Source organism: Bufo gargarizans, chromosome 3 (genome assembly GCF_014858855.1).
Source record: "Bufo gargarizans isolate SCDJY-AF-19 chromosome 3, ASM1485885v1, whole genome shotgun sequence".
In the NCBI taxonomy this organism is placed as follows: domain Eukaryota; kingdom Metazoa; phylum Chordata; class Amphibia; order Anura; family Bufonidae; genus Bufo; species Bufo gargarizans.
The window spans coordinates 294654558-294674858 of NC_058082.1; the positions used below are offsets into that span (position 1 = coordinate 294654558).

At 43.4% G+C, this 20301-nt stretch overlaps 1 protein-coding gene across 1 annotated transcript in view; it reads left to right on the top strand.

The window, feature by feature from the left end:
• Nucleotides 1-20301, top strand: part of BSDC1 (BSD domain containing 1) — a 59673-nt gene that overhangs the window by 7663 nt on the left and 31709 nt on the right. The window contains exons 3-4 of the mRNA XM_044286496.1: nucleotides 217-333; nucleotides 7189-7356. Of these exons, the coding sequence (XP_044142431.1) occupies nucleotides 217-333; nucleotides 7189-7356 (285 nt within the window). The remainder of the gene's footprint in view (nucleotides 1-216; nucleotides 334-7188; nucleotides 7357-20301) is intronic.

Below are 20301 nucleotides of genomic sequence, written 5' to 3' on the forward strand. Positions count from 1 at the left end.
ACAAAACAAATATCCCTAACTTTTTGTGAGTCGTTTATATATCTTGTTTTACCAGACTGTTTTATGCTGACATCTAGTGTCCATTATGAAAAATGAAGTTCATCTCTCCTGAGAAACAGGATTTAGCAAATACTTGAATTACACGTTAAATAAGAATTATGAGAGTTATAAAGTGTTGGTGTTGTAAACTTAATGTGATTTTCCTGGTGTGTTCAGTCTGCAGAGGCTTTGGAGTTTATGAAGAGAGACCTATCGGAGTTTACACGAGTTGTGCAGCATGATACGGCGTGCACGATTGCAGCGACCGCAACTGTTGTCAAGGAGAAACTGGCGGTGAGTTTTAGATGGATAAATGTGTGGATGCCAACGAAATGGAGTCTGCAAATGAGAGAAGCCATTCAAGCATGGCAGATATCTACACAGTATCTATTGCAGTAGGTTCAGAATGCACAGTGAAAAATGCTGTAAGTTAATCAAATTCGGAGTTTGTATGTTAATGATAAGTTCACTTCTATGTTGACTTGTCGGTTGTCTGTCCATCGTAACAACAGAAAAAAAAACTAATCTATTTGAACGGATCGAATAACAGATACAAGTGGAACACCTCCCATTTCTATCCGTCATTCATTGACTTGAGTGTTAAAAATAAAGTGGAAAGTTTGTGTCATGTGTTCTTTACTTTCGACAGGAGAGGCTTGCAGACAGTACAGAAATTATACAAAGATGATAGAATGGAGTCACGCTGAGCATATCTGACATTTCACTGAGAATAGGGTGATGTCTGTTTGCTCTGCACACAGCGGGCCCTGCTTCAAAGCACAGCCAGATAGCAAAAAACTCCTAGCAGGCCACTTTTGGTTACATTTCACACCTCCATTCAGACAGCACGGATCCTGCAGGAAAACTTCCTTGCAGGGGGTCTAAGTCATTCCTCAGAACAAAAGCAACTATTGGACATCATGGAACCTGTGATTCATAAGGAATTATCAATCGCCCGTTCATCACAGGCATAAACCAAATATATATTTGCGACCCTGTGGCCAAGATGGACTGGCTTCTGCTCGTAGTTGGGTGGTAGGGTGCCAGGGAGGGGAGATACAGAGATCTCCCCACAAAAACCTAATAACGGTACTATGTGTGGACTCTACCTGTAGCCAGACCCCAGGCGGACCCGTTGGTCCCAGAACCATCTCCCTGTGACCTTCTGGTCTAGAGCTATGGGCCCTAATGGGTTTTGTGGGTCGTTTGGCTGCCAGGACCAGGAGGGAGGGGGGACCCCTCCCAGAGGCAGGGAGGGGCGTGGCCGACTACAGGTGAAAAGACCCATGCAGGCGGAGTCCAGCGTCTTTTCTCTGAAGGAGGCTCATGCTGAGCATCGTGTTTGGAGGGACATTTTAAAACTGCTGACATCACTGCCTCCCATGTGACGACGACAGCCAAGGATTACAGGAACCATTATTCATCAACCCAAAGGACTCATCCATCTGATAAACTGACTTTTTGCTCTGTTTAATCCTGTTTTGTACCATACCACCTGTATTCTGCACATCGGACCACTGTATATATTCTCTGTTATATTGTGTACTGTCTAGTGAGCCCTTAAGGCGATTAAATATATAATTTAATCTTCTGCTGTCCTGTAGTTCGATCACCAATCCACACGTCCGTGTTTCGGCATAGTTATACGCTACCGCGGGTTGGTTTCTCGCCCTATATAATCCCGTTAGCGGACCGGGCTTATATCAAACGAGAAGCTGGTGGCAGTATACCCGGGCTGAGGAAGCGCTGTTTCACTGGGGCAGTGAAAAGGCGCTCTCAGCTTGTCAGGGTTGTGAGCGAGTGTCTCTAACCCTCTGCCTCTCAGTGCCTGTGTGGACAGGAGGCAACTGTGTAAACTGTACTAAACTTGCCTTACCTGCTCCTCCGGGAGGGCGTAACCTCACATCTTGGTAACCAGTGACTATACCGTATCTCGTGAGCTCGACGTGAGGTGCGATATTCGTCACACAAACTATCATTGAACTACTTATTGAGCATGTCTGATGCCAATATTACACCAATGAATCTAATTGTGATAATTGCAGAAATGCTTTTTTGGGGGGGGTTTCTGTTCTTTTAAAGGGCAACTGTTATCAGATGTGTACCTATGAAACTGGCTGACCTGCTGCATTTGCACTTGACAGCTGAAGGCATCTGCGTTGGTCCCAATTGTGTTGTTGACAGATGTCCTTTAAAGGGGTTGTCTAAGATTTTGATATTAATGAAATACTATCAGATCTCTCTCCAGTAGGCTGCACTATTGAGAGATTTAAATGTCATGTCTGGCTTGCAGGATGGCAAAATGTGTGTATAGGTAGGGGACATCATTGTATTTGGTGGTTTGGATTCACACAAGATCTTTGTGACAGCACTGCACCTTTCAGAAATAATATGGGTCACATTATCAGAATCTTTCATTAATGCAGCCCTCAGGGTTTGGGCCAATAAGTTGAAGGGGTTTTCCAAGATTTTAATACTGATGACTCTCACCGATCAGATACTGATGACCTTTTCAACCCAAGAAGATAGGTAATCAGTATTAAAATCTCGGGAAACCGGGGGGAGGAGCTTGGCAGCAGAGCGAGACACACATGCTGCTGTGAGCTCTGCTCTGGGTCCTGTGAAAACGAGTTCTCATTGAGCATTTACAAGCCATAAAATGGGCAAGACGTTGAGAGATAGGTCCAAAGACACTCCAGGACCGAACAAACCCAGCTCCGGGCACGGGGAAATGGACAAATTTGTCCGCAAACAGAGCGCGGCTGGAGGCAAGCAGGCTTCCAAGATGGCACCGAGAGCGGAAACCCCTGCAGCATCGGAGGTTTCGGCAGACTCCGACAGAGAAAGCGACCACGAGCAGGAGCTGGAAGGAGAAAACTTGCCGATATCGCAGAGGTTTATAAAGGAACTCCTGGCAGACACTATTTCCCCCCCTCTGTAAAGACCTGCAGGACTTTGAGTGGGATCTCAGGCAAGTGAAGGAGAAGGTGGAAGGGGTTGAAAGTCAGCAAGAGGCTATCATTTTGCATAGTGCGGCGGTGGCTGGCAGCCTAGACAGAACACAGGCGCACATTAATCACCTGTATGAGATGGTGGAGGATCAGGACAATCGCGGTCGCCGCAATAATCTCAGGCTGAAAGGCCTGCCGGAAGACATAGGGCCTGAGGCCTTGCGAGGGGCGGTGACTGAAATGTTCACAGCGCTGGTGGGCCCCGATTCTGTGGGGGATCTCACCATGGATAGAATACATAGGGCCTTGCGCCCCCCTCCGAAACAGGGGGAACCTCCAAGAGACGTGATTTACCGGTTATCAAGCTTCTTATCTAAAGACCAGATAATGAGAGCAGCCAGAGCCAAGAAATCTATCCCTTTTGGAGATGCGGAGGTACAGATCTTTCAGGACTTATCCCTGATCACCCTTCAGAAAAGAAGGATGCTGAAACCTCTCCTGGACGTTCTAAGAGGCAAGAGCATTACTTATCGTTGGCTCCATCCTTTCGGATTACTGATTAATGCGCCAGGCCGAAAGTTAACTGTGCGCTCTCCGGCAGACATTCCAGTAGTGTGCGATGTTTTGGGAGTGGACTCTATGGACATCCCTAACTGGCACTCAGCGAGAGACCTGACTGATTTACCGGACTTACCGGGAGTGGAACCGTGGATCCCGGTGAGCCGTCCGAAGGATCGCCGCAGGGGTAGGAAGTCGGGAGACCCCATGTTGGCGGCACCAGGAATGGATATAGAGTGAAGAGTCTCGCTACTTTCCTCATCTGATGTGGGACTTTCTTAAGGGCCTGACAGCGCCTGTGTCGGTGCCTGATTTCCCGTGAGTTGTCCATCACTATGGACAGTTGGGAGTTAAGTTTTTGCTAGGGATAATCCTTCTTGGGCTACTTTCACACTTGCGTTCAGAGCGGATCCGTCTGAGACGGATCCTCTCATATAATGCAGACGGTGGATCCGTTCAGAACGGATCCGTCTGCATTATATTGTAAAAAAAATTGTGTCAAAGTGTCAAAGTAGCCTCAGACGGATCCGTCCAGACTTTACATTGAAAGTCAATGGGGGACGGATCCGTTTGAAAATTGAGCCATAGTGTGTCATATTCAAACGGATCCGTCCCCATTGACTTACATTGTAAGTCTGGACGGATCCGTTTGCCTCCGCACGGCCAGACGGACACCCGAACGCTGCAAGCAGCGTTCAGGTGTCCGCCTGCTGAGCGGAGCGGAGGACAAACGCTGCCAGACTGATGCATTCTGAGCGGATCCGCATTCACTCAGAATGCATTAGGGCTGGAGGGAAGCGTTCTGGGTCGCTTGTGAGCCCCTTCAAACGGAACTCACAAGCGGAGCCCCGAACGCTAGTGTGAAAGTAGCCTTAGTTGGATATGTTTATATTACCTGTGCTGCGACAGTACCAGCATTGCCCCCTGGGCGTTTTCTTTTATCTTGCTGCAGGGTGATTTCACTATTGTTTCTAATGACATGCGATTTTATAGATGTGTCTTACCATTTACATCTTTATACTCGTTCTTCACATTTAGGACCCGTTTTCTGGTCCTCTACCCCCTCTTGATGACCACAGTAGCATTTTGAGTTTTCAAATGCGCTGTTAAAATCAGACAGTGGGTCATTGAGGCTTTATCACTGAAAATCTTAATGAGGTTTATATGTTTTGTATATTTTGTACCCCCCCCCCCTTTTCCTTCCCTTCCTTCCTACTCCCGAGGTAATAACCCGATGGTACATTGGCTCTAGGTATTATGGGCATGTAATGATCGCCATAACTACAGTATGGCCGAGCTAAAACTGTGTACTTATAATGTGAGAGGGTTGAATGCACCACCCAAGCGTACTCAAATTTGCCAGCTTCTTAACAGACAAAAAGTGAGCATCGCTCTCTTGCAGGAGACCCATTTCAAGAGAGAACATGTTCCGCGTCTATCACACATGATATACAACCAGTGGTTCCACAGTACTTCCTCTTCTGGGGCCTCAAAAGGGGTTTCTATAGCGATTCATAAAAATGTTCTGCTGGTGGTGCATTCAACCCTCCAAGATGAAGAAGGCCGTTACCTGTTTTTGAAGGGGTCCTTAGGTAACCAGAAAATTACAATAGGCAATTAGGGTTAGGTCTCTCCCCAGAACGCAGTTTACATGGAGATTAGATGAGACTTTGCTGAGCAAACATGATTATGTTCTAGGTATACGTAAGCATCTTGAGGAATACTTCAGTCTAAACGAGACGGAGGATGTGTCGCCGGGTCTGGTCTGGGAGGCTCACAAGGCTGTTGTGAGAGGGCATTTTATTGCACTGAATTCACATATCAAAAAGAAAAGGGAAGCCTCTATAGTGTTGTTGCAGGACCAGATACAAGCATTGGAATTATTGCACAAAAAACTGATTTCGCCAGAAGTATTGGATAGATTGAACAGGTTGAGGGCGGAGCTTAAGAACATACTGAATAACCGGGTGGCTAAACTTTATTTGTCGGCGCAGTTTAAATACTATGCGCATGGGGATAAGGCATCGAAGTTCATGATGTCAAGTCTTATATACACTCTATTCAGGATGCATCTGCTAGACCACTTATGTCTACTGACCTTATTGCAAAGCAATTCTGTACCTATTACAGCTCGCTATATAACCTTAGGGAGAATAGTAGTGCGACGGAAATTGGAATGAGGTCAGAGGATATTAAAGGGTTTCTACCACTTGCTTTGCACCCATTTCGTTTTCAGACACTAGTGATCTGCTAGTGTCTGATGTACAATAGAAGCTAAGTATTATCTTATTCTGTTCGGCCGTTTTGTTTAAAAAAGCACTTTTATATTTATGCAAATGAGCCTCTAGGTGCTATGTGGGTGTCTTTTCAGCACCTAGAGGCTCCGTCTACCTTCATAAACTGCTGCCCAGCTCGTCGCTCCAGCACGCCCATCTCCTAGTGAATTCGATCCTCCCCTGCTTCTGGCGTCTGAAATCTCGCGCCTGCGCCGTCCGTCTCTGCATTCGGCGCAGGCGCAGTGGAAATGTCTGAGCAGGGAGCGGTCAGACATTTCCACTGCGCAGAATGCCGCCGAATGCAGAGACGGATGGCGCAGGCGCGAGATTTCAGACTCATATTGCTTCATCCGTAAGTGGGAAAAGGATTTAGATGTCCATTTCTCGGACAGGCAAGTCGCGCAGATCTGCTCTAACACACCCAGGGTATCCAGATGTGTTAAATTGCAGGAAAACCTTTATAAGTTGATCACTAGGTGGTACTTCACACCCCAAAGATTACATCTCATTTACCCGGACTGTGATTCAAGATGCTGGAGGTGTCTTAATGCAGAGGGCTCCCTAATGCACATATGGTGGTCTTGTCCTGATATTTCCAGGTACTGGAAACAGATTTGCGCAATATGTTCACAGATTAGTGGTGTAAAGTTTGCACCCTCAGCTAAAGGGTGTTTGCTAGGCTTACTGGGTGAAGCTAAAGGAAAGACATATTACCTCCTTACTAGGCCAACTGTTAGCGGCTGCGAGGGTTCTTATAGCATTTAATTGGAAGAGTCGCAGAGCCCCGTCCATCTCCCAATGGACTGCGAAGTGTGATGCACTGTATAGATTGGAGCAGATTGAAGGTCGGGAGTCCAACAGGTCACAGGTGTTCGAGGCCACGTGGTCCCCATGGAAAAAATGTAGAGGCTTCTCCTCCTAACATGGACAGAGCTTTTCAGCAGGTGATTTAGGGAAAGTAGGAATCCCTTAAACCCCCCCCCCTCCCCCCCACCTTCACTCCTCTGTCTCTTCCCTCTCTTCTTTAAATATGTTTACATCTCTGATTGTATGATTTGTATAAAAAGTGCACTGTTGTGGGGTGGATGCATCTTTTGTATTTTCTGCTCATGAATCAGAATAAAGTATTTTCAAAACTTAAAAAAATCTCGGGAAACCCTTTTTTAGAGTGTAAACATTTAATCTTTTATATGCATCTTATTTAGAAGTAAAGAAAGGCAGTATAATCCTGCCTTAATATTCACATCTAGGTGAGAATGACATGGTGCATTCATCAATAATAGTCTTCATTAGGATAATAGTAAACTATTGGGAAACAGATGTTCTGTCTTTTCTCTGAATGCTTGTACTCTCTATCCGGGCAGGTGGAAGGTTCCTCAGGGACTACAGAAAAAGTGAAGAAAAGTCTTTCAGATTTTCTGGGAGTGATCTCCGACACTTTTGCGCCATCTCCCGACAAGACAATTGACTGTGATGTTATCACGTTGATGGCCACGCCGTCTGGGACTACAGAACTCTATGACGGCACCAAGGTATAGGATCCTGAGCATTTCCAGAGATCACTGATGAGGTACCATGGACACTTAGTTGTCTAGTTATTTAAAGCGGTTGTTCAACTTTAGTACACTTTTCTACAGGCCCCACTGCATGGGTGACCTCCCGCCAAATAAATGTTGTCGCTGGGAGACCCGGGACCTGCAGAGCCAGCAGGGCAGTGATAGAGCCGGTACTCAGCAGCAGAATCAGATAAATCTGATTACCGCTGTGAGGTCTGTAGAAAGGACAGTAAAGGTAAACAACCCCTTTAACCCTTTCGCTACCAGCACTGGACAGTACAGCGATGGGTAAACACTGCGCCCGCTGAACATACTTCAAACAGCAGAGACCCGCAGCTAATGCCCGCAACCTGCAATAATGCCAATCACAGTCGCTAAAGCCTTTAGATGCTGCGATCAAGTGTGATCACGGCATCTAAAAGCTAGAAAACACGAAAGCACATGCTTCTGGGATTCTTACATGCATCCCCTGTGGCCAATGAGGAGGCTGGTAATTGATTGCAATACGCTGGGTCTCTTTGAAGGGACCCAGGGTATTGGATCTGCAATTTTTATTTTGGCCGGCAGGTAGCAGAAGTAAAAAAAAAAAAAATTTATATATATATATATATATATATATATATTTATTTATTATACAGATGAAACTTGAAAAATTAGTCGTGCAAAGTTCATTTATTTCGGTAATGCGCTTAAAAGTCTTTATTTGTTATAATTTGGATTATTATGGCTTACAGCTTAAGAAGGTGTGTCCAAACTTTTGGTCTGTACTGTATATACAGTACAGACCAAAAGTTTGGGCACACCTTCTCATTCAGAGTTTTCTTTATTTTCATGACTATGAAAATTGTAGATTCACACTGAAGGCATCAAAATTATGAATTAACACATGTGGAATTATATACATAACAAACAAGTGTGAAACAACTGAAATTATGTCATATTCTAGGTTCTTCAAAGTAGCCACCTTTTGCTTTGATTACTGCTTTACAAACTCTTGGCATTCTCTTGATGAGCTTGAAGAGGTAGTCACCAGAAATGGTTTTCACTTCACAGGTGTGCCCTGTCAGGTTTAATAAGTGGGATTTCTTGCCTTATAAATGGGGTTGGGACAATCAGTTGCATTGTGGAGAAGTCAGGTGGATACACAGCTGATAGTCCTACTGAATAGGACTGTTAGAATTTGTATTATGGCAAGAAAAAAGCAGCTAAGTAAAGAAAAACGAGTGGCCATCATTACTTTAAGAAATGAAGGTCAGTCAGCCCGAAAAATTGGGAAAACTTTGAAAGTGTCCCCAAGTGCAGTCACAAAAACCATCAAGCGCTACAAAGAAACTGGCTCACATGCGGACCGCCCCAGGAAAGGAAGACCAAGAGTCACCTCTGCTGCGGAGGATAAGTTCATCCGAGTCACCAGCCTCAGAAATCGCAGGTTAACAACAGCTCAGCTTAGAGACCAGGTCAATGCCACACAGAGTTCTAGCAGCAGACACATCTCTAGAAAAACTGTTAAGAGGAGACTGTGTGAATCAGGCCTTCATGGTAGAATATCTGCTAGGAAACCACTGCTAAGGACAGGCAACAAGCAGAAGAGACTTGTTTGGGCTAAAGAACACAAGGAATGGACATTAGACCAGTGCAAATCTGTGCTTTGGTCTGATGAGTCCAAATTTGAGATCTTTGGTTCCAACCACCGTGTCTTTGTGCGACGCAGAAAAGGTGAACGGATGGACTCTACATGCCTGGTTCCCACCGTGAAGCATGGAGGAGGAGGTGTAATGGTGTGGGGGTGCTTTGCTGGTGACACTGTTGGGGAGTTATTCAAAATTGAAGGCATACTGAACCAGCATGGCTACCAAAGCATCTTGCAGCGGCATGCTATTCCATCCGGTTTGCGTTTAGTTGGACCATCATTTATTTTTCAACAGAACAATGACCCCAAACACACCTCCAGGCTGTGTAAGGGCTATTTGACCATGAAGGAGAATGATGGGGTGCTGCGCCAGATGACCTGGCCTCCACAGTCACCGGACCTGAACCCAATCGAGATGGTTTGGGGTGAGCTGGACCGCAGAGTGAAGGCAAAAGGGCCAACAAGTGCTAAGCATCTCTGGGAACTCCTTCAAGACTGTTGGAAGACCATTTCAGGTGACTACCTCTTGAAGCTCATCAAGAGAATGCCAAGAGTGTGCAAAGCAGTAATCAAAGCAAAAGGTGGCTACTTTGAAGAACCTAGAATATGACATATTTTCAGTTGTTTCACACTTTTTTGTTATGTATATACAGGGAGTGCAGAATTATTAGGCAAGTTGTATTTTTGAGGATTAATTTTATTATTGAACAACAACCATGTTCTCAATGAACCCAAAAAACTCATTAATATCAAAGCTGAATATTTTTGGAAGTAGTTTTTAGTTTGTTTTTAGTTTTAGCTATTTTAGGGGGATATCTGTGTGTGCAGGTGACTATTACTGTGCATAATTATTAGGCAACTTAACAAAAAAACAAATATATACCCATTTCAATTATTTATTTTTACCAGTGAAACCAATATAACATCTCAACATTCACAAATATATATTTCTGACATTCAAAAACAAAACAAAAACAAATCAGTGACCAATATAGCCACCTTTCTTTGCAAGGACACTCAAAAGCCTGCCATCCATGGATTCTGTCAGTGTTTTGATCTGTTCACCATCAACATTGCGTGCAGCAGCAACCACAGCCTCCCAGACACTGTTCAGAGAGGTGTACTGTTTTCCCTCCTTGTAAATCTCACATTTGATGATGGACCACAGGTTCTCAATGGGGTTCAGATCAGGTGAACAAGGAGGCCATGTCATTAGATTTTCTTCTTTTATACCCTTTCTTGCCAGCCACGCTGTGGAGTACTTGGACGTGTGTGATGGAGCATTGTCCTGCATGAAAATCATGTTTTTCTTGAAGGATGCAGACTTCTTCCTGTACCACTGCTTGAAGAAGGTGTCTTCCAGAAACTGGCAGTAGGACTGGGAGTTGAGCTTGACTCCATCCTCAACCCGAAAAGGCTCCACAAGCTCATCTTTGATGATACCAGCCCAAACCAGTACTCCACCTCCACCTTGCTGGCGTCTGAGTCGGACTGGAGCTCTCTGCCCTTTACCAATCCAGCCACGGGCCCATCCATCTGGCCCATCAAGACTCACTCTCATTTCATCAGTCCATAAAACCTTAGAAAAATCAGTCTTGAGATATTTCTTGGCCCAGTCTTGACGTTTCAGCTTGTGTGTCTTGTTCAGTGGTGGTCGTCTTTCAGCCTTTCTTACCTTGGCCATGTCTCTGAGTATTGCACACCTTGTGCTTTTGGGCACTCCAGTGATGTTGCAGCTCTGAAATATGGCCAAACTGGTGGCAAGTGGCATCTTGGCAGCTGCACGCTTGACTTTTCTCAGTTCATGGGCAGTTATTTTGCGCCTTGGTTTTTCCACACGCTTCTTGCGACCCTGTTGACTATTTTGAATGAAACGCTTGATTGTTCGATGATCACGGTTCAGAAGCTTTGTAATTTTAAGAGTGCTGCATCCCTCTGCAAGATATCTCACTATTTTTGACTTTTCTGAGCCTGTCAAGTCCTTCTTTTGACCCATTTTGCCAAAGGAAAGGAAGTTGCCTAATTATGCACACCTGATATAGGGTGTTGATGTCATTAGACCACAGCCCTTCTCATTACAGAGATGCACATCACCTAATATGCTTAATTGGTAGTAGGCTTTCGAGCCTATACAGCTTGGAGTAAGACAACATGCATAAAGAAGATAATGTGGTCAAAATACTCATTTGCCTAATAAATCTGCACTCCCGGTAATCCCACGTGTGTTAATTCATAGTTTTGATGCCTTCAGTGTGAATCTACAATTTTCATAGTCATGAAAATAAGGAAAACTTTTTGAATGAGAAGGTGTCCAAACTTTTTGTCTGTACTGTATATATTTATATTATAACACTAAGAAAAAAAGGGTCAAAATGGCCGATTCACTATTTTTCATCGCTTCTCTTATCCAAAAAATGTAATAAAATGTGATAAAAAAGTTACACTAAATGGTGTCAATAAAAACTACAGATCGTCCCGCCCAAAATGAGCCCCGACACAACTCAGTAGATAGAACTATAAAAAAGTTATGGGGGTCAGAATATGATGATGCAACAAGAGAATATATATATTTTTCTTAAAGTTTTAATTTAATTTTTACACTATTTAAACATAAAAAAAAACCTATACATATGTGGTATCATTTTAAATGTACTGACCTAGAGAATGAAGGGCACAGGTCAGTTTTGCTGCAAAGGGAACGCAGACAGAACCCGTAAAACAGAGAACGAATTGCGTTTTTTCCCCCAATTCCACACTATTTTGAATTTTCTTTCCGGCTTCCCTCTACATTGTATGCCATATTAAATGGTGGCATTGGAAAGAACAACTTGTCCCACAAAAAACAAACCCTCATATGGATATATGAATGGAAAAATAAAAGTTATGGCTCTAGGAAGATGGGGAAGAAAAATGAAAACGCAAAAATGAGGGGTTAATGAAAGCGATATGCCAGTCTCATGCAGGGTAAATTGTGTTTAAAGAAATGGCTACTCTGCAATTCTTTAGGTATAGCGTGCCTTTAATAATTTTAAGTCTGTATAACCTACATTTGTTATGCAGTATACACAAAATGACAATTTTTCTAGGACATGTTAAATGGGTTTTACAGACTTTTAATATTGATTACCTATTCTCAGGATAGGTCATCAATATCAAATTGGCGGGGGTCCAACACCCAGCACCCCTGCCGATCAGCGTTAAAAAGAGAAGTCTTGTGTCTCTTCCTCCTCGCTGCTGCTATTTCTATGGCAAGCAGGAAGAGAGACAGGAGACTGCACTTGCGCATTGCGCATGCCTTCTCTTCATACAGCTGATCGTTGCGGGTTCAGGGTGTCGGACTGGTCATCAATATCAAAAGCCTGGAAAACCCCTTTCAGTCTAAAATATATCCAGGATTAAACACTATTAGAATAGAGGGGCTTTTGCCTGGATACATTCTGTTGTAATGATTGTATCTGCTGTTCCTAAATACCGTATTTTTCCCTTCGTCCTATGACAGCACCAGGAGAGAGGATCCTCCGCCCAGGACAGGAAACGCATAGATATTTAAGAAGGAGGGGCCTCTCCATTCCTCAGTGGTTTTCTTGTCCTAGGAGAGGATTCCTACAAGCGTCTGCTGGGGATTAGTTTCTCTCTAAGTTAACCTAGCCGGCTGGACTGGGGAGTGTGTCGGGTGAGTTCCCCGCTACGCGCTCCCTGAAGACTGTGGGGGCATACCTGTAAACTCCAGAGGTCCTTCCTTTCTGTCTAGACATAGCGCTTCCCCGTCTGTGGTATGGGCTCCATCGGCAAGGGACGGGAGCGCAGGGATTGCGAACGTAGCGCTTCCCGTCCGTAGTGTCGCGAGACCAAGGACGAGATCTTGCGATACTTCATCTCCTGGGTGCTGGAGCGAGGGATATTTTTATTTCCGGCATATTTAGCCCAGCTAGAGCGGCCTGTAGATCCTTGCCGTGAAAGACCTGATCCAAGGCATGTGTTTGACCTCTGTCAGCATGGAGGACGCTGGAGAGGCACAGAAGGACCTATCTACCCCTGCATGGCTGGAGGGTATGTATGGCAGGGGGTTCTATCCCCCTTCTTTGGGTTTCCTTTTAAATTGGGTTTATTATGGCATATTGTCTTTTAGGATAAACCCAGGAAAGTGTCAGCTAAGACACAGCATAAGGAATGTGGAATTTGCAAGGCCAAATTGCCCCCTTCCTATGTTAAGCTACTGTCGCTCCTGCGTAGAAAACACTAACGGAAGAATCCCCCTCAATGTTCAAATGTATGAAAAGACTGATTAGAGAAGAAGTGGGTAATGCCCTTAAATCTAAAAAAGTAGCCCATAGAAGCAAAGACAGATCCCCTTCTGAGCAAAGGTTTTCGGACGTCTCTAGTTCGGATGAAAATACGTTAGTGGAAAGTGGGGAGGTTTTATCCGAATCATCCTCGGATGAGGATAGAGGTGGTAGACCCTTCTTTCCCATTCAAGACGTTGATCAACTTCTGAAAGCAGTTAGAGCTACAATGAATATTGAGGACACCAAGAAAGTAAGATCAGTCCAGGACGTAATGTTTGAAGGGTTGGAAGGAAGGAAAAAGAGGTTGTTTATTATTCATAAAACCGTGGCAGCCATGATAACGAACGAGTAGAAAAATCCAGACAAACGTAATTTTATTCCCTCGTCGGTTAAACGCAAATACCCCTTTGATGCCGCGGATTCAGTACGCTGGGACCGCGCACCGAAAATTGACGTACCAATTGCTAAAGTGTCATGCAGATAATCTTTGACGTTTGATGACCTAGGGCAGCTTAAAGACGCCATGGACAGGAGAGCAGATAGCTTCCTAAGGCGAACATGGGAGTCAGCAGGGGCTTCCCTTAAACAAAACATAGCGGCCACTTGTACTGCTAGGGCCCTTATCTTATGGGTTAAGCATTTAGAGGACCAGATTAAGGATAAGACTCCTAGTGACCAGCTATTAGAATCTATCCCAGTTAGTGCCAAAGCGGCTGACTTTCTGGCGGATGCTTCTTCCGATGCCGTTAGATTGTCTGCTCGTTCATCTTCCCTAGCTAATTCTTCTCACAGAGCCCTTTTGCTTAAGAATTGGTCACGGGACGTCACATCTAAGAATAGACTATGTAAAATTCTGTGTGAATGGAAATACTTGTTCGGGTCTGCCTTAGACCATATTCTTGAAAAAGCAGGAGATAGAAAGAAAGCATTTCCCTCTTCCTTTTGTAAGCAGAATACCTCCTTTCGCCAGAATAGAAGACTCTCAGGTACAGAGAAGAGTCCGAATAAGAGAGATTCCAAGTGGAAGTTCTCTTCTTCCAAATCCAAAGGGTTCTTGTTCAGAGGCTGTAATTCCATCACTGCCAAAAAATACTGCCCTTCCTCCCAGCCTGGTCAGAGATTTCCAACAGTACCTGGATTCTTCAGTCCTTGCGGGAGGGATTCAGACTGGAATTCAAGAGTCTTCCCCCAGAAAATCTTTGGGTAACAGATGTAGGCCTGAGGGCTCAGGAGGGTCTAGAAAAGGAGGTAGAGAAACTTATTTTAAAAGTGCGCTTATCTCTTGTCCTCCCTCAGAAAAAGGTATGGGGTTCTACTCCAACCTTTTTCTGGTAAAAAAAAACAATGGAGAATTCAGAACTATCATAAAGTTAAAGAAATTAAAAAAAGTTCTTAGTATACAGAAAATTCAGAATAGAGACAATGAAGTCAATGGTGGTCCTGGACATCAGGGACGCATATTACCATCTCCCAATATACCCAGCTCATCAGAAGTTCCTGAGAGTGGCACTGAAGATGCAGGGATGTCTGAGACATTTTCAGTTCCAGGTGCTACCCTTTGGAATCTCCATGGCACCGTGGATCTTCACAAAGCTCATAGCAGAGATAGCAGCCTATATAAGAGAAAAAGACATTCTGTTTGTGCCTTATCTGGACGATTTCCCGATTATACCCCAGTCCGAACAGGCCTTTCTCACCCAGATGACACAGGTGATCTTCATTCTGAACTCTCTGGGGTGAATACTCAATGCAGAATGGTTCCTCAGAAGGTTCAACAGTTCCTGGGCATATTACTGGATTCTACATCTCAGAAATCTTTTCTGTCTCCTGAAAAGCTCCAGAGAATAAGGTCAGTAATACATCAACTTAATCAGAATCCTACTCTGTCGATCAGAAAGGGCATGTCAGCTCTGGGAACTTTAACCTCCTGCATTCCAACGGTTCCGTGGGCTCAGGCTCACTTCAGGATCCTTCAATGGGAGATTCTCCATACTTTGTCAGGCAAGGGAGAAGAGTTGGACAGAAAAATGTCTATTTCCAGTCAAACATGAAGTTCCTTAAGATGGTGGTTGGATCCAGTCAATCTTGTCCAGGGTGTTCCCTGGAGGATTGTGGATCCAATAGTAGTAACCACGGATGCCAGTCCATTTGGCTGGGGAGCTCACGTCCAGGGCAGGGTTCTGCAGGGCCCCTGGGACAGATTGATATGTGCAGCTTCTTCAAATGTGTAAAAGAGTTGATGGCGGTTCTTCAAGCATTGCAGGAGATTTTGCTTTTGCTCGAGAACAGTCATCTAAAGGTTTTGTCAGACAATATTATTGTAAACAAAAGAGCCCTTGCCCTGCGCGATCTAGCGCAGGGCAAGGGAGCGCATCGGAGCATGAGATGCTCTGATGCTAACATCAGGGGGGCTGCCTGGGTGAAAATATGGGTATGTCGAACCCGGACAACCCCTTTAAGCGTTTTGTTTGATGTTAGATTAGCTGTCCATCCTCTTATCATGAGGTTTTGTAAAGCAATTGCAAGGGACGTTCCGTCTAAGATTTTCCAAGTTTCTCCCTGGGACCTAAATTTAGTGTTACAGTGTTTGATGAAAGAAAGGACCCTTTGAACCCATTTCTAAGATCTCGATCAGAATGTTGACTTTTAAATATGCCTTTTTAGTAGCAATCACGTCAGCTAGAAGGATAGGGGAGATCCAGGCCTTGTCTATCAATCCCCCATATACTTCCATCTAGGAGGATAGAATTGTTCTTAGACCCGACCCAGCTTATCATCCCAAGGTAGTGTCAAACTTCCATAAATCTTAGGAGGTAGTTCTTCTGTCCTTTGGTACCAATCCCAGGTGTCAGAAGGAATTGGAGTTTAGTTACTTGGACGTTAGGAGATGTGTTCTAGACTATCTGGATGCTACAAGAGAATGGAGGAAGTCAGGGGCCTTGTTTGTCCAGTATTCAGGTCCTAATAAAGGAAAGGCTGCTAGCAAAAGTTCCACAGCCAAGTGGATTAAGCAAGCTATCTGTCTAGCTTATGTTTCCTTACAGAAACCAGTACCTATGGATTGGACGGCGCACACCACAAGAGTGGTATATACTTTGTGGGCAGAGAGAGCAGATGTGTTGTCAGGGATATAAAGCAAATGCTTTATATAAAAGAAAGGATCAAAGGAAAAAGTTCAAAGGGAATTGATCCTAGAGGTGGACATATAAAACACCTAAAAAAGAGTTTGTCGTTAATTTAATTATATTGTGCAATCAGTAAAAGCATGCTACAAGCGTCTATGCAAAAATATAAATGATTTATTATACAATAACTTAGAATACAATCAAAGCTTAATCAATATAAAATTCTATAATATGCAAAACCACAGTGATACGCAGTGCCCTAAATTCGCCACTAGATGGCTTTAACAAAAATACCAGTGTTCCATATTACCTCTTAAACATAAAATGTAATACAACCGTCTCAACCACAATTATGAGATATGCTATCAGTTGACTATGCACAGTAACTTAATAGTGATAAAGATAGATACGAACCCTTGCTCTGCTCAAACCCAGGCCTGATATTGACTATGGAATGTGAATATTCCAATTGGAGAGTTTCTCTGATATCAATATTAGATCTTTTATTCAGTAATATTACTGAATAGTAATAATATTGATGTAGCACTTTTAGCATTATACATCTGCACTAAAGCGGGGAATTACTAAATATCAATTTAATCAGTACTACACATACACATAATAAAGTTATATGTTACCCGAGAATGCAGATGATATGCAGAGTCTAAGGGAAGTCAGCTCTAAAGTCTGTTCTGATCATTGGGGTTTTTCTTCTGGGGTGTACCTCCTTTCTTTTCTTTCTCTATCTCCCTCTTCCCTCCTGTATGTGGATTTTTTTAATCCAAAAACTTATCAGTTAGACACACCTTCCTAGCTTGGAGTTTTCCAATGATTGTCGGTTAGGCGTGTATATATGATAAACGACTGTGATGTCACTGTATTACCCAGAATGCATTTCTGCTGTTGGTGTAATGTATATATAAAATATATAATGTATATAATGTATATATAAAATATATAAGATAATAGATGCATTGACGTCCTTCATAATATTTAACAGCATAAAACAACATATGCGTCCTATTGATTATCTTATATAAAAAAAACTAAAATAAGATTCATTATACGTGTATACAGACATCACAGATTTCCTGCTTCACCAATAGACATCAACTGTAGGGGTAATTAGTACTAGATACGTCTAGAGAATATCTTTATTTCAGTCTTAAATCTAGAAGGAGACAAGAATTACTCTTCTCAGACTGGTACATCTATAGAGAAGAAACCTCATGAACAGTGTCCTTTCCATTAACCTGTTTCGGCCAAAAAAAATACATTAAAAAAATGGTGAATATGGAGATCCCAGCAACGTTTCAAGCTGATAAAGGCCTCATTGTGCAGGCCGAAACATTGCTGGGATTAAAGTTTTGGGGTCTTCACCCTGTCACCTAAAGCTGGAAGTGCTGCCTCGTCATTTAAGTATATATCGTGGAGGAGGGGCCGGCCTCTGTGGGGAATTGCACCCAGTTTACTACGTCTGACTGTGCTGCTGCAATATTTGTGAGATATATATATATATATATATATATATATATATGTATAGGGAAAAATGTGGCAGCACCAATTCACAATGAAAAGTAGCAGGCGCTATGTCCAGGGTTGTCACTGCTTACCCATAAAAATGTAGATGAAAACGGACAGCACATCCAGTAGAAAAGAATAGAAAGTGCCACTGTGGTTGAATACATTTTCTACTGGATGTGCTGTCCGTATATATATATATATATATATATATATGTATGTATATATGTGTATATATACACTCAGCAGATCTATTTCTCATTAATGCGATTATCTAGTCAACCAATCACATGGCAGTAGCTTCAATGCATGTAGGGTTGTGGTCCTGGTCAAGACAATTTCCTGAACTCCAAACACTGTCAGAATGGGAAAGAAAGGTGATTTAAGCAATTTTGAGCGTGGCATGGTTGTTGGTTCCAGACGGGCCGGTCTGAGTATTTCACAATCTGCTCAGTTACTGGGATTTTCACGCACAACCATTTCTAGGGTTTACAAAGAATGGTGTGAAAAGGGAAAGACATCCAGTATGCGGCAGTCCTGTAGGCAAGAAAATGCCTTGTTGATGCTAGAGGTAAGAGGAGAATGGGCCGACTGATTCGAGCTGATAGAAGAGCAACGTTGACGGAAATAACCTCGTTACAACCAAGGTATGCAGCAAAGCATTTGTGAAGCCACAACACGCACAACCTTGAGGCGGATGGGCTACAACAGCAGAAGACCCCACCGGGTAGCACTCATCTCCACTACAAATAGGAAAAAGAGACTACAATTTGCACAAGCTCACCAAAATTGGACTGTTGAAGACTGGAAAAATGTTGCCTGGTCTGATGAGTCTCGATTTCTGTTGAGACATTCAAATGGTAGAGTCCGAATTTGGCGTAAACAGAATGAGAACATGTATCCATCATGCCTTGTTACTACTGTGCAGGCTGGTGGTGGTGGTGTAATGGTGTGGGGGATGTTTTCTGGGCACACTTTAGGCCCCTTAGTGCCAATTGGCCATCGTTTAAATGCCACGGGCTACCGGAGCATTGTTTCTGACCATGTCCATCCCTTCATGACCACCATGTACCCATCCTCTGATGGCTACTTCCAGAAGGATAATGCACCATGTCATAAAGCTCGAATTATTTCATATTGGTTTCTTGAACATGACAATGAGTTCACTGTACTAAAATGGCCCCCACAGTCACCAGATGTCAACCCAATATTGTTGAATCTATTTTTATTAAATGGAAAAAGAACACAACAATCATACATAGCAACCAAGACCTTGTATGAAAAATATATCTCCAATTCCAATACCAGATGTCAACCCAATAGAGCATCTTTGGGATGTGGTGGAACGGGAGCTTCGTGCCCTGGATGTGCATCCCTCAAATCTCCATCAACTGCAAGATGCTATCCTATCAATATGGACCAACATTTCTAAAGAATGCTATCAGCACCTTGTTGAATCAATGCCACGTAGAATTAAGGCAGTTCTGAAGGCAAAAGGGGGTCCCAACACTGTATTAGTATGGTGTTCCTAATAATTCTTTAGGTGAGTGTGTGTGTGATATATATTAAAATTAAATCCACTATAATTATATTTAGATATAAATGTTATATACCTATGAAGAAGCACAGCAGCGTCTATTCTCGACATTTGCAAAGCGGCTACCTGGTTTTTGCTCTAACCTTCTCTAGGCACTATAGACTGGACCTTGCTTCTGTCTCTGACCTTTCCTTTGGGTGTAAAGTCTTGAAGGCTGTTATCCCACCCTAGCTCTCTATGTCTGAGATCTCTCCTGGTGCTGTCTTACTGGTAATTTGATTTTCCAGAGTCCATAACAGCACCCTTATATTCCCTCCCTTGGTTTTGGTGTTGGCGATGGGTCTTGATTATGGTGCAAAGGGTGCGCAGCAAATAAAAAATAATAATAATAAAATTCAATGAATTAAATGCAATGGATTTAGAAGGATAATTGTCGGGATGCTCTTTGTCTCTGAAGACCACTAAGGAATGGAGAGGCGCCCCTCCTTCTTAAATATCTGTGGGTTTCCTGTCCTGGGCAGAGGATCCTCTCTTTATGGAAGTGCTTACTAGTATACATTAGGTGCCGGGATGGGGGTCAGAAATAAAGGGCTGATTTGAGGTCTGATGGGGGTCAGAAATAAAGGGCTGATTTGAGGTCTGATGGGGGTCTGACATTGAGGGCTGATATGGGGATCTGACATGATGTCCTGATATTTATGGGGGTCTGATCTGAGGCGCTAATATAACGTCTGATTAAATATATTTTTTCCTATTTTCCTCCTCTAAAATCTGTGGTGCGTCTTATCATCAGGTGCGTCTTATAAAGCGAAAAATACGGTA